Source organism: Osmerus eperlanus, chromosome 4 (genome assembly GCF_963692335.1).
Source record: "Osmerus eperlanus chromosome 4, fOsmEpe2.1, whole genome shotgun sequence".
Lineage (NCBI taxonomy): Eukaryota > Metazoa > Chordata > Actinopteri > Osmeriformes > Osmeridae > Osmerus > Osmerus eperlanus.
In genome coordinates, this window is record NC_085021.1 from 18,954,581 (window position 1) to 18,969,404 (window position 14,824).

The 14,824-nt window shown below is 41.5% G+C and overlaps 1 protein-coding gene across 1 annotated transcript; it reads left to right on the forward strand.

Annotated features, from left to right (window-relative positions):
• The first annotated feature begins 8,710 nt into the window (after window positions 1-8,710).
• On the forward strand, window positions 8,711-14,148 carry alx3 (ALX homeobox 3). The gene is made up of 4 exons (XM_062459941.1): window positions 8,711-9,074; window positions 12,446-12,720; window positions 13,049-13,174; window positions 13,448-14,148. Exons 1-4 carry the CDS (start codon window positions 8,720-8,722, stop codon window positions 13,814-13,816), a joined length of 1,125 nt encoding a protein of 374 aa, XP_062315925.1. The 5' UTR covers window positions 8,711-8,719; the 3' UTR covers window positions 13,817-14,148.
• Window positions 14,149-14,824: the final 676 nt, after the last annotated feature.

Here is a 14,824-nt window from a genome sequence, read left to right on the forward strand (position 1 = left end):
TTTTATTTATAAAGTCACTTTGTCTGATTCGCTTTGCTTCTCCAGCAGATTCTAATGACAGTCCCTTTAGAACGTGCCAAAGCAGACATTCTCAACCAAAATCCATAGCTCAGAGTAGTATAAAAGATGTGTGGAAGGAGTGGGGGTCACACCTCTAACCTCTCTCTAAGATGGCTGGATAACCAAAAGATACACCATGCCACGTCCAGATGCTTGGTTCGGTCTATGGCCAGAGGATACATGGCAGATTGTACTGTAAGTGCAATAATCCTTTGATGGCAGACAATGTTTTAGTTTCTAAGTTGGTGTGTTTATTCCTACCAGCTAATGGCTAGCATTGAGAAACAACACACTGGCCTACAGTGTCTGTGTGTGTGTGTGTGTATGAGTGTGTCATAAAGAGAGAGAGACAGACAGACAGAGAAAATGGGGAGTCTGGTATTTAATAGAGAAAGAGTTTTGACATTAGGCTCAGACAAAACATTGGCCATAATTTGGGGGAGCAGGAGGGATGGGAGTGAATGGGCTTCCATTATCAGGCCCGTGTCTGGGTGGGTGGCTGTTTTAGGGGTCATGCTCTGTGCCCGGACCCTCAGGCAGGCACCAGAAGCAGGATGGACTAGAGCATCCGTGTGGGCGACCCCCACTGTCCCTGTAGCACTGGGCTTACACAGCTGCATCTGATTGGCTGAAAACAAAGGGCTGCATTGCATTGAACCCTGGGGTTGGCATGTAGAACATTCAGAACCCATACCCAGGCTAGCATACCAACGCTTACCATCCCTCTGCCCCCTTCACAATGGCTCTTTGCCTGTTTCCCTCCAGCAAACAAAGCTAAGTGCTTACACCAGTCAAAAACCGTTGAAGATTCAAGAAAAAATGCTTAGTCTTTCCTCTTTAAAATTCTGAGGCCTTCTCTAAATAGGTCAGATAAGATCAGATAGTCACCAAGCAGGCAAGGTGTTTACCAGCACCAGTAGAAGGCCTAAAAATCTGAATGTACAGTAGGCTATCTCTATTTATTAGCTAGAGCAGAGAGAAGTTTAAGAAAGAATAATAAAATGATGTCCTCTGGGCTTCTCCGTTCTATTCTACTGTTCTCCAGAGCTCAGTTGCAGTTCCTCACAAATAGGAACATGAGACTCCCTCCCTCCCGACCAGCAGGACTCCCACAGGGCAACACTTTTAATAAGCCACTTACTTTTATCACATTTTCCTTTGGTAATTTTAATCGGGACGTTAGGAAAATCTCCCAAATGAAAGCAGACTGTACAGAATAGTCCACAGATAGGTTCACGGTGGGTATAATTCCCTCCATTGAATGGCTAATTTTCAAAAGCCGTATGCCACTTTTTCCTTAAACAGGATTTGAGAATATGCGCGTCTTTGGTAAGGTTCCAACTCACACTTGTTGCGCCTATAGCCTAGCCTACTGTATCTCTATGGTGCTTAATTGAAATTGTATTGTTAAATACATCTCTTTATTACCATATTTTCATAAATATAAGGGTATAATTTAAATGCATACCAAATTAGCGTACTACAGATACCGATCCGCTCAATGCCTAATCGTTTACAAAGTAGGCTACCATTTTACAGTTGATTGCTAATCTGATATAGGCCTACGTCGGACAACCCCGGGAAACATCGTAGGCCAACACACAACGAGAAACTAGGTCTTGCCCCCAAAATGAACTAAAACCCTTGACACATTTTATCGGTGGAAAATTCTCAATAGCCTTATATCTTGACGGTGAGACATTTAGATTTTTTAGAAGACAATAGCCTACCTATGGATGAGTGATTTGTCAGACAATCCACATAGATAGGCTACAGCCTAGCATTGCTTTAATTTGTTTGTCATAAATAAACCTTTAATGGCTATTTTAATTCTAAATGTGGTTTTCCATAGGAAAAATATCCCCCGGGATCTGGTTGGATTGATGTAGCTTCTCTTTTTTTATCATTAATTTTCCAATTTTAGACTACGAGTTTTATCTTGGTCGCAGTCTAGCGGCAGAGAACTGGCATGAGATGGATTGTGCTGTCACTGTTCTGCTTGATCATCCGTTCTTCAGTTAGGCTACAATCTGAGTTGACTCTTTCTGTAGGCTACGCTCCACACGACTCAGTGAAATTGCAGAATTAGTATTATAACAATGATGTACCACTGTTATGTTTAGCAACTCTAAGTGGCACTGGAACTGAAAACCGTTAAAGGCTGAATCATAATTAATTTTTTAAATGTAGCTCACAGGCTTAGGTTATGTTTTGATACAATAAAATAATAAACAACTGCCGTGCAGTCCAAAATTCGTAGTTTCCCCATAGAATACTTTTTTTTAGTTTCGTCTTGTTTTAATTGCATGAGTTTAGGCTTTATATAGGCTAAATTTAAATTTAAAAGTGTGGTATTTGCTGAATTGAAGTAGGATAAACATTTAGCGATTTTCTTTTTAGTAAACTATGCTAAATAGTTTATGCCTAATTCAATACACCTCTGATATGATTGATTATCCATTAAATAGGAATATTGTTGCAGGACCATCTATATATCTATATATCTTTTAAATTTCGCTAGACTGTAAAATTCTGGTTTCTATTGCCAGATTATGTCCAAATTAATATAAAATATATAAATACAAACATTAAAAATTTCAAGCAAGCCTGAACTTTGTTTTGGTAGACATGAGTTGGGAGTGTAGCCTAACTAAAGTCTAAACACCGTATTTCCAAATGGACTACTGCTTCCCTTATGAATACCCTGTATATTTTGATGTATCCTGCCACTCATCATAATTCAAACATAACAATCATGGATGAATATAGACACTTAAAGTCAAAGGGGCCTAATCTAGCATTACCTTGACCTGCACATGTAATGACATAGGCTCTCCTTTGTCAGGACCTTGTATCTAGGGGAAGAGGTTAACCGTGACACTCCATGGCTACGTGGCTGGAGGTTGAAGGACCTGAGAGGACGATCCTGTCCTCTAGCCTTGCCTAATGAAAATCCCATGGCTGTGCATCCATGTTTCATGTCCATTGTTCGTCCACCTCTAATTCAATCACGGCCCCGGGGGTCACAGAGATGCTTTGCCAGCGGTTCCACATCCACTATAAACACATTTAGGGATTATTTATTTTTAGCACTGGCACACGTCCACTGCGTTCAGAGCCTAGCTGATATCCAGATGGTTCTGTTAAGGTGCCTGTTTCTGGATTCCTGGAGATTGGGAGTCAGTAGTATGGGTTCTCTGGCCTGTGCTTCATTAAGGGCCACAAAGACATTTATCATGATAGACTGAGCTTTCATAACCCTGTGTTCCTGTGGACGCAAAGCACTCCACAAGCTCTGCTACTGTTCAATGATTTTTAAATATGAGCTTTTTTTTACAACTTTCTTTTTCTCCCTTGCTGCCCTTTTAATCGGTGAAACTGCAGATATAACACGGGACAAATGACAGTAAGATTCACAGAGGTTTTAAATTTGGCACACATCATCGGCTGTGGTCTTCAATGCGAAGTCAACCGAACTCAGTAGATAATGTGGTCTACTGTTCAAGAGTATTTTGAACACAAGCACTGCTTTATGCAGCTCCATCCCCGCCTGGGCAACAAGTGCCGTGTCACTGCCGACACTACTCCAATAGAACCAGATATGACAAATCCTCAGATCTAGACCTCTGCTTCTCAGTCAAATTCACTGGATGTCGATGTGGTGGCAATCAGACGCGAGCATGAGGTCGCGAAGAGGACAGTGAGTGACCCCACTTCCCCATTCCTCTCCCCTGCCCCTAGCGCCCCATCACAAGCCTGTTCTCTCCAAGACATGGCTTTCCCAGAGTGCACCACTCTCCAGTGGTTGGGGTGACCATGGGGGTCAAGGCCTGTCAGTCAGAGCCTCAGCTGGCCTGTGAGTCCGTGGATGGGGGGGTCTATGTGAGGGATCCCTCTGAAGCGGGGCCCCACAGGCCACTCATATGGGATCATCTCTGTGCATTCATGGTGTATAATTGAATTAGGCCTTTCCTCCTTCTCTAACGAAAACCTCAGGTTGAGTCACCCAGCCTAAACGTGAGAGGAAGGGCTTCAGGCACTCATACCCAGACAAAGACAGCAGACAGCATGTGTTGACAATGTGCACACTCAGTCCAAACAGAGTAGTGGCCGGCCGGTACTGGGTGTCTGGAGCTGCGTTCATCTGACGAGTAGCACGTCAGTTCTCCATCCACAAGCTGTTGGAGGAATCAGGATCACCCAAGTCGTCCATGGAAGAGGTCAGTTTTCAATCTTTCTAACCCCCCCTCCCCCCCACAACCATTCATTAAACTCACTTGCCAGCCATCTTGTCTGGCAAGCTGTGACTGAACCCTGCAGGTGCGGCTTTGAAACTCGCTAACACGCAAGGTGTATTACACTATAAGCTGCAGTGTTCCTTACAATATATATGTAGTTTACGTGAGTGTGCGTGCGTTTGGTGAAGGAATGAAGGATGGTGGTGGTGAGGGGGATGGGGTGGGGGGTAAGGTGTAACAGGGTGTGACGGAGACCTTCCCTGTAACTCGCAGAACCCAGGATGTAGGATGGGGTGGGGTTAGGATGGTGGAGGAGGGGGTGACCTAGCCTGAGGCCACAGGGATGGGAGGGTCTCAAAGGGGTCAGCCTCACCCTGATCCAGGGTTTGTCTGTGCCCTGGGCCGGGAGGAGGGGGGGAGTCCCAGCAGGCTGAACTGATTTCCTGTGCAGGGTCATGCCAAGGACAGGTTCAGACGACCAGCGCTTAGGACCCTGGGTGATCAGAGGGGGGGGAAAGAGACTGGAAGCGTGCTGCCATTTGGTAAAACAGGAACTATAGTTCTTGTTTGCTCAAACGGGTCTTTACCACTGGGCAAAGATTAATCTGGATGTTTCTTTGGTGAGGTAGGATGCAAGCCTATTTCACATACTACAGTTTAGATAGTAGGATATTATCAAGGGTTTTACTGTTTTACTTGGTTTGAGGTCAAATAATCACCTTTTGCCATAGAAATAAGGAGATGGTTCTCTAGTTCTAATATGTAAATAGAGACTTACTGTACTGTATTCCTCTGCAAATAAGAACCCACAACCCCTTTCATCTCTCTCTCTTTCTCTCTCCCTCTCACTCTCCCTCTCTCTCCCTCTCTCTTTCTCTCTCTCCACAAGTGTTTCATGAAACCGGCAGTACCTGGAGCGACTCAGAGATCATACACCAGACATTTCTTCTGTGCCCACATTGCTGGAATGCATTTACACAGCTGTCTGTTTTTGAGAGCTCTCTTGTCGCCCGAGGCTGCGGTGGACATGCTTGTCATGAGATTGGAGCAACACAATTCTCTCTTAAAGCTTGCTCTCATCTCCTTCAAGTTTTCCCAGTGAGGCTATTGAGCTTGAAATGGAAGCGGTCCAAAGTGTCCACTTAGACTGCAACATGGTGAATAGGGAGGATAGAAGGTGGGAGTCTGAGTAATTGGACAGCACACACTCTCACCAGCCCCTGTGTGCTCTTGACCCAAACTACATTTACATTTACATTTAGTCATTTAGCAGACGCTCTTATCCAGAGCGACTTACAGTAAGTACAGGGACATTCCCCCGAGGCAAGTAGGGTGAAGTGCCTTGCCCAAGGACACAACATCATTTTGCACGGCTGGGAATAGAACTGGCAACCTTCTGATTACTAGCCCGATTCCCTAACCGCTCAGCCACCTGACTCCCGCCAAACTACTAATCTAAGTCATGTTGCACATTAATTAGGTTACGTGTAAGGACACAAATCATGGAGAGCCTGAAGAAGCCAGGCTTCCCTACTTGTTAAACAATCATGTCTTTGTGATTTGGCAGCAACCTATAGGTAGTTTTCGCAACCTGTATGGCTTGTAATAACTTTTATTGGATCACGATAGCAAATGCAATGATGTTTGCAATCCTTTAATGTACTGTTCAGTACAGTATATCTTGTTAAGATTAACAACTGCAATCGTGTTAGAACTTAAAGCTGTTTAGTCTGTAGTAGGTTTTTTTTAACCATCTAACAGATAAACTGAAGCATGGGATCATCGTTAGGGTCATTTTCCTCACATGGAAATTTAAAATGCATTTCCAAAGTGCATGATTTCACAACTTCCAGAGAAAACACAGCAAATTCATAATTCCAGTCATTGGCCATTGCATTTTTTAAGGGCTTTATTTACTGTTAACTATTTGACAGTGAGTGATTTACTAACTGCACACACAGTTCTGCTGTGGTGGACCATTTTCTCGCACTGCACAGTGTGGGTCCAGTGTAGAAGTGATATACACTTCACCCTACTGCTGACAGCTTTCTGAGCTGAAAACGAAATGTAATGGAGCTTGTGTCGATGTTTCCCCTCCCATAGCAATCAGAGCCCATGTTTACACACTTGTCCATCAGTCGGGCTCTGCCGCGGCCTTCATAGGTATCCACAGAGATTATAAAACGTCTTCAAAACCAACCTCGCCATTTAAGTGCACCGTGTTTAGAGATGGCTTGCAAAGATTGGAGATCAATGACAATATCAACAGTCTTTGGATCGTTTATATTTAACTTGCATTTTACAAGGACTGTCCAACTTTGTGCTGGCTTACATTTAGAGCAAGAAAGTTATTTCCTTATGTGCTGTTGATATGTGTGCAATGATAATTATTGATAATAATAACTTAGTAGAAAATTCCAACCATAACCAATTAACATTGATTACCAACAACTGCTAGTTGACATTTTTATTTTACTTGGGGGATTTCTTACAGTGACAGTTTTTCTTTTTTTCTGTGAGAATAGTTAGAATATTCTTCAGGCTACTAATTATTGTGAAAAATACATACATAAAACGAATAAAAACGCTTTTTTAATGGTTAAATCTCCTTGGTAGTGTTTTCTAGTGTTCAAGTCTTATACTTTAATGGTCTAAGGCTACTGAAAACAAAAACTAAAATTATTGTGGGTTTATAATAGGCCTACATATCATTACAGTTACATGGAAAAACTCGTCTAAGCCTGGGCTCCTTTTCACATCACAATTGTTGTTCTTGTAGTTATGATTTAGCTTGAGGGACTAGTACAATAATAATGCATTGATCATTTTCTATCACTTAGCAAATTGATCAAATTGAAATGATTACTGATTTCAAACATATATATTTTTTTTGACAAATTAGGCCTACGATCTTTGGACTTTGAATTAAGAACCTGAAATGGGTAAATAGTTGTGTCGATAACCCAGATAAAGGACGATTTGATTGAATTGTGTAGACACTTTTGTGTATGTTATAATAAAAGGAAGGCCTATATAATCTGTAAAAAAAAATACATTAAAAAAGACAAACGAAAAAAAAAGAACAAAACATTTGGTATTTAATCAAATCCAGTGTAGCAAAAATAAATAACCTCTCCACGTTTTGACACGACTATTTCCAAACGAAAGCAAACAAACGAATTTAGTAAATAAACTTTTAATATATGTACCCTCTTATACGCTAATTGTCAGCCTACCTTTCTCCAAGCCAGGATGTATTTAAAATAATTTGAACAATTACTGGAGATCGCATTATCGTACACAGCAAAACGTTATCAAAACATTACGTTGCTATTGAGACCTTTTGGCCGTTTGCGGATTGGATATGGATTTAGTATTCTGCTGTACAAATTGTGTTTGGTGGACAGGAAAGTGGGTGGTAGACACGTCTTTCAGGCTTGCGCTAGGCCTGTACAAGTAGTTATTAATGCATATATTCAAAAGTGATTTTCATTTGATGAATATTATTAAGGTTATGAAAGTCGTTTCAGACAGAAATAAAACCACTGCAATGCCTTAGAAATTATGTTTAGTGGACTTGAAAGTGGGTGGGCATTTTTTCAGGCTTGCGCTATAGGCCCATAAAAGTAACTATTAATGCACAGGTTAAAAAGTATTTTTCATTTTGTGTGGGTTATTAAGGTTATATGACCGTCGTTGCAGACATAAAGTAGAACATATTACGGATATGACTATTATGAATTGTTGGTTGAGTTAGATGTTGTCAATTGGTAAATATTGTAAGCTATTGGTAAAATGTAAGATAGTATAGACTATATCAAGAAATTGCGTTTAGTGATTTCTGAGCCCACATTGGTCGGTATGGCTATTTTCTCAATCCTAAAATGTAAAATGGAAGGGGACCTTCTCCCATGTAACACAATTTCTGAAAGACACCCATACCGTTGACAGCATATTTAGGAGCAAATGGGTCTTTGAGAGTTCAGAAGAAATAACCCTAGTTAGTTAACAGTATTGGTAAGAATCAGTGACCATAAAACAACTTCAATAGTGCATCACTCTTTAAAACTTGTGTCCAACGTTTTTGTCGCCATGCGTAAACGCTTGCTGTGCGTAAAATATTTACAGTTCTAACTGTAATAAAAACAATGCTCCCTCCCATTACCAAATGAATCAGTTTTAATAACTAAATGATCGAGGAATTATGGTCAATTCGAAGGACAGGAATCACACGTGATTAAATTCTTCGCAGATTATATCAGACTGCTGTCCTCGTAGCCCCCACCCAACCCCACACCCACTGTTTCACGGGTCTTTGTTTCTGATCTTCTAAATCCCACCCACTTGAAAAGAAGAGAAGAAAAAATCACTCTCTCGCGCTCACACAGGCGCTTTCACAAGGACCCAAGTCGTTAAAGTGAATGCTGGACCATAGGATGGAGACGGAAAGTTGTTTGTCTTTCTCTTCACCGGCAAACAGGACAACGCCGGCAAACTCACCGGGTTTAGAGCACGCTTCGGGCTCATTTCTTCCCTGTGATGCACTACAGAAAACATCGCAACATCTTCAGCACCGTCTCAGTCTGCGGGGTGATTTCTACAACTCCTCCATGGGAAGGTTTAATGACACTCCCGCGGACTTTACGCACGGCACAGGCTCAACGAACCCTCGCTCCTCACCCTCCAAACACACTAAGTACTTGGATGATATTAACCAGGACCAAAAAGGTTTATCGATATCCGGAAAGGGCTCGTTTTATGACAATAATTCAGAAGGTAAGTTGACATTTTATTTAATTACTTAACCCAATTGTGGCCATGCATGGCACAAACACACAGTGGCATTACGGATAATAACACGGATGTTAAATACCGTATATGCCTACATATTTTTTCACAATTGCTGTAGTCTAATTTTTTTTAAATACATTTCCTGGGAAATAACGCGTTCTACAGTTAGGCCAAATGGTTCAATCATATTATGCTTACACAACGTGATCATGAAGGCCTGAATAAACCATATAATTGACAAATGTAAAAGACAGTGCGTTTTTCCTGCAACCTCGAACTTTGGCACAGGCCAAGGCCGTTCACAAGACCATCTCACCTAAATTTTAGGTAACTTCTAGAAATTTAATTCTTCACCAATCAATATTCTACATTTCACAATTATTAAGTCAGATATAAGGTAACCTTTACAAAAGAGAAGCATTATTACATGAAAGTCCTATTCATTGTCGAATAAGACTAGCCTAACTATTGCACAGTTGGCGGCGGACACACTCCCAACATAATAAACATGTCAGCAAGTATTCTTTGCACTTGACACTCGTTTTCACAATTAGTTCTGATGTTAAGTGAAGCGGGTTAAAGGTCAGTTTGGCAGCCGTCTACAACCATGATTAGTGGGCTACCGGCCTTTTCGCATTCAACCCCAGCTTCTACTAGACTATATGTCTAACCAAATATGCAGTAAAAAAAAGACATTGATATCACTTTGAATTTCGAAAATTTTGCATCGCATCTGATCGACGGCAGTGATTCGAAATTGAGACCTCTGGCATTACTGGTCACGATGGTGACCTCAAATGAGAATTTCTCCCATATTTGGATGGGCTATTGATGCATTTTCTTTCCCAACATTATCAAAGCTAAAGGTTATTGAGCAGAAACTATCAAATGTGGTAAATATTTTGCTTACAGAAAAAGGAAATAGATTAAACAGGACCGAAAACAAGTTGAAAAGTAAGCAATAATGACGCAGATCACAGGATAACGCAAATGTTGTATTTCTATATACCATCATATTAAACCAATACAGAATTAGGAAATCCATTTATATTTATTGATGTTTGTAGGTATTAAATCAATGTGCTAAGGAAGGGAATTGGATCTGACAATAACTTTCTAATATAGCAGTTTAATTAATGTTATTGCCAGCTATAACACAATCATGCAACAGCAGAGTCCTTAATTCTTTCTATTCCACTATCTACAATCCAGTAAATGTCATGCTCGGTTTCACAGAAGTCTTTGTGCACCTTATTAACAAAACACAATAGCACTTCCTGTGGCTTTGAATAAATAATTTTACACCACTTGCACATTTCCATTTCTGTACTTTTCATTAATCTACTCTACAAATGAGCACGGGCGCGCGCGCGCACACACACACACACACACACACACACACACACACACACACACACACACATACATTCTTAAAACTACAATTTGTCTCAAGATTATACTATTTTAGAACAAAATAATCGAGCCGGTAATGTGGTTGTATGTGAATAAAAATGTGTGGCCTCTGGTTGGAGCTGTGTTCCTTTTCTGGGTCAGATTTGGGAAGAGATAAAGTGTGTCCACGCATGGCACTTCATTGCTGGTGACCATTTTGGGGCACAGACTCACACACACCTTCAAAGGCAGACATGTCTTCCTGTTTTGTCTATTGCAGAAAGGGGAGGATTAGTATGGGACTGGTGAAGAGGACTGTTTCAAGGCGATGCTAAAGCAATGCAAGATAGTAAAGGAATGTAATGTTAAAGGACAGAGGGGACACCCTGGTTCTTGTAAATTCACCGTCATGCACCCTGAGGGATGTGGGAATTGTCATTTTCATTTGTAGTTTCCATGTTAATTTTTTTTACCAGTTATTATGTGTAAAACTCTGTTGATTGTTTTTATTATATATTTTTTTAATTATCAATATTTAAATTGTACATATTTTCTAGATGTAGTGACATGGGATCCTATAGATCCTATGGTGCAGTACGTTATGTCCAGAAGTGGAATGCCAGGGGGAAAACATCTCAAGTTTCCCCTATGATGTCACCGTATTGGAATAGCATTGTTCATCTCATACACACGAACACATGTTCATCTTGACTTTATCTTGAATGTGTATTTTAATATCTCCAATTACAGTGGGAGAGAGGATGTGGGATTTTGACAGGTTAAAAGCTACTTCTCTCTTTCTCCCTCACGCCTGTAGAGTCTGTGGAGAATCTTAAGAGAAAAATACTCTCTTCGACATGAATCATGATGGTGTGAGGTTGGATGTAATGGACATGGAGAGGAATGTTAGGTTGTGGTGAAAAGCTTGCTCTGTTTTGTCCTAATTAAATTAAGCGAAAGCTAAAGCACTGTTCTCATCAAATGTCCCCTGTGACACGAGACTGAAGACAAAGAATTCCCATCAGAGACTCATGGAGAAACAATAAATCTGTACAACATCCAACAGTTGTAGAGAACCAGGCACAGTTTTTAGAGTTAGTATATGAAAGGCTTTGAAATATGAATAGATATTCTGAAGATGTGCAATATATGTTAGAATACAACCATAGCCATTTAAACTGTAAGCTTCCATACAGCTTACCAGTGCTCTTGGACTTGATGAGGGCTTCTGCCATTTTAGATATTAGAATATATTGTGATCACACAAGCAGAATTATCACAGGGCTCAACAGGTTTAACTTATTTGTTCAGAATTTTGACTACAGCATAAGATATTAAATTTCTTTAATTTCTACTAGTGAGAGAGATAAAAAAAAGTGGTAAACATTAAGTTAAAGAAATTAATTAGATGTCCTCAAAATTACTCCAAACATGACATTTGTATGAACCCAACAAACAAAACACATGCAAGTCTTTTCTTTACTGAACTTGTCAAAACAGTGGGAAACAGTGTTTTCAGAGAGCAGGAATGTTGTGTCTGGTCAGATCAATAACCAAACCATAACAGGATAACAGGATAACTATATCTAAACTAGGTTAACTGTTAAATGTCCAACCACTGATTTTTGAGCACCTCGGGTTTGGGAGTTAGGAGATCCTGGAGACAACATGGGAAAGATCTTTAGTTTGTAACCCAACTTCCGCTGCCTGGTCTTAGTCATATCTCCTGAGTAAAGCTACATTCACATAGCTGTATCCTGTTTATCATCTAGATTTCTGTGGTGTGCTGGGTTTGTATGAACAGTTCTGTTGTAAAATTACAGCTTCCCACTAGATATGCTTCACGTGTATATTTCCCTTAATTGCATACATTTAAAATATGCATTCATAAAATATAACTAACTGTTTTACTATGAAATGCCTTCATCTCCCCCTGATCCATGTCTGTCTTGGGTTTCCCTCAGCTACAGAAAAATCAGCCTCCAAACCGATGGCCTATTCTGTGATTGGCTCCGACTGCTGCATCAAGCTGAAGGAGCAAGCCAATGGTCTACCAGGGGACTCCATTGCTGACTCCATCGACCTATCAGGCAAGAACAAGAAGCGTCGTAACCGCACCACCTTCAGTACCTTTCAGCTGGAGGAGTTGGAGAAGGTGTTCCAGAAGACCCACTACCCTGATGTTTACGCCCGGGAGCAGCTGGCCCTTAGGACAGAGCTGACAGAGGCCAGAGTACAGGTAACACAAACCAACTACAGACTATGGATAAAACATTAAAACAATATTAACTTAATTAATATTGTCTATTAATACTAGTCTATATGCCAATAAATAACATGCCTTGCTGCATACCACATGTCAGTTCAAGGATTCTCTCTTCAGTCAAATGCATTCATTGCTCTTCTCACAAGCCTCCTTGTGAGAGAACTGAATTTTTTTTATTGATCATGCTGAAAAAAAAGGAGTAAAACAGGGGTGCCGGAATATATTTAACAACATTAATGTGTGAAATGAACGAACATGAGACCTGATTACAGATGCCATGTCCTGGTTCTCCATTCCGCAGGTGTGGTTCCAGAATCGCAGAGCCAAGTGGAGGAAACGCGAGCGCTACGGGAAGATCCAGGAGGTGCGCAATCACTTTGCAGCTTCATACGATCTCTCTCTCCTCCCTCGCCATGACACGTACCAGGTACACACTCACATATAGGTTGCTGGTGGCAACTGTCGCTATGAATGCTGCCATAATTTGACGTCATCACGATGTCTCACACGCTCTTTCATTAACCAGCTGTCTCGACCTAAATCTGTGTCTGTTTAATTTAATTAACCAATCACACAAACATTTAATTACATCAGTTGAAACCCTTTTTGGTAGGAAATGTTTTAAGGCATGTCTGCAGAAAGGATTTGCAAGGTCCTTCCAAGGGAAATGTAATGAGCGTGACCTTTGACCCTCCCCCAGATGCAGAGCAACTTGTGGCCGGGGGCGGGGGCAGGAAGTGGTGGAGGGGCCGGCGGGGGTTGCGTCCTGGGAGCCGCTGATGCCATGCCGTCCTCTTGCATGAGCCCCTACATGAACTCCCACCCCCACAGCAACCTCCCTGGCTTCATGGGCATGCCTACGTCTCCCAGCCACCCTCACCCTCACCACCACCACCACCCACCTCACCACCCAGGAATAAACAGCCTCTACTCCCTGCATAGCTTCCCAGGAGGCCTGGGGGCGCACTCCTTTGAGCCTGGGCCAGAGACAGAGTACAAGCCTTCAGGTCTGGTAGCCCTTAGAATGAAAGCCAAGGATCCCGGCAGTCTTCTCTCCTGGCCCACATGACCACCACAGTGCCAGCTCCATTACATGCACTGACTGAGCCACATAAGCATCTTCACTTTTATAAACCATCCTAAACCATATACAGTCGTACAATCGCAGTATCCCTCTAAGATACCGGTCCCCCTTCATGCAACACTGCAGTGTTGTCATGTCAAGGCAGTTCCTTCAGTAGGAAAAAGGGCTGAAGTATGATAGACTGATGTGAGGCCCTGCAAAAGCCTCGCTAATCGTCACCGTGAAAGCAAAGAGACCAAAGAACAACAAAATATGTTATTTAAATGTGTAAAAATGTGTAAATGTGTAATCAATATATGCGTTATGTTATACTTAAATAGTAGTTCTAGTGTGTGACCAATAATAAAGGATTTCAACTGTCATTGACTCTGATCTTACAATAGTAAAACTTGAATGTCTAGTGAATGTCCTCCCTCCCTGAAACTTCCAGCTTGGCTGTAGCTCAGTGCTACAAAAGATAGTTGAGTAAACTAATGGTCATATTTTTTCAGTATTTTGTGTCATTTTAAGGCCAAGCGATTTACAGGCGGGAGTGCGTAAGCAGGCAAACCCATCTGGCGATACCCAGTGTTGCAATGTTGGGCCTTTTTCTGGAGGGACCGTGCATGGGCTGCCTCGTTTCACTTTAGGAGACCTTCAACTGACACCCAATGCATCATGGGAGAGTGGCAGCCAACGTTAATGAAAAACTAACGGGGTGACTGCAACCCTCTATTGATGATGTATGTGGGCCGCTCTTTCGACCAATTTGCGTCGAGAAGGTTCTCCCACTCACATCTGGCAAACCAAATGAATGATGATGAGCTGCAGTCCCTCTGAAGTCACTAGTGATTAGTTAGGCCCAGCCCTGGTAATTTAGTTTTTATCTTTAGCCAAGACAGGCCTTGATGGGTGGTAATTAATTATCCGCTACCTGCCATTTTCCTTGTGGAATTACACACTACACTACACAATTGATTGATTGTTCTGTGTTTGCTCTGAGAATAATTTAAC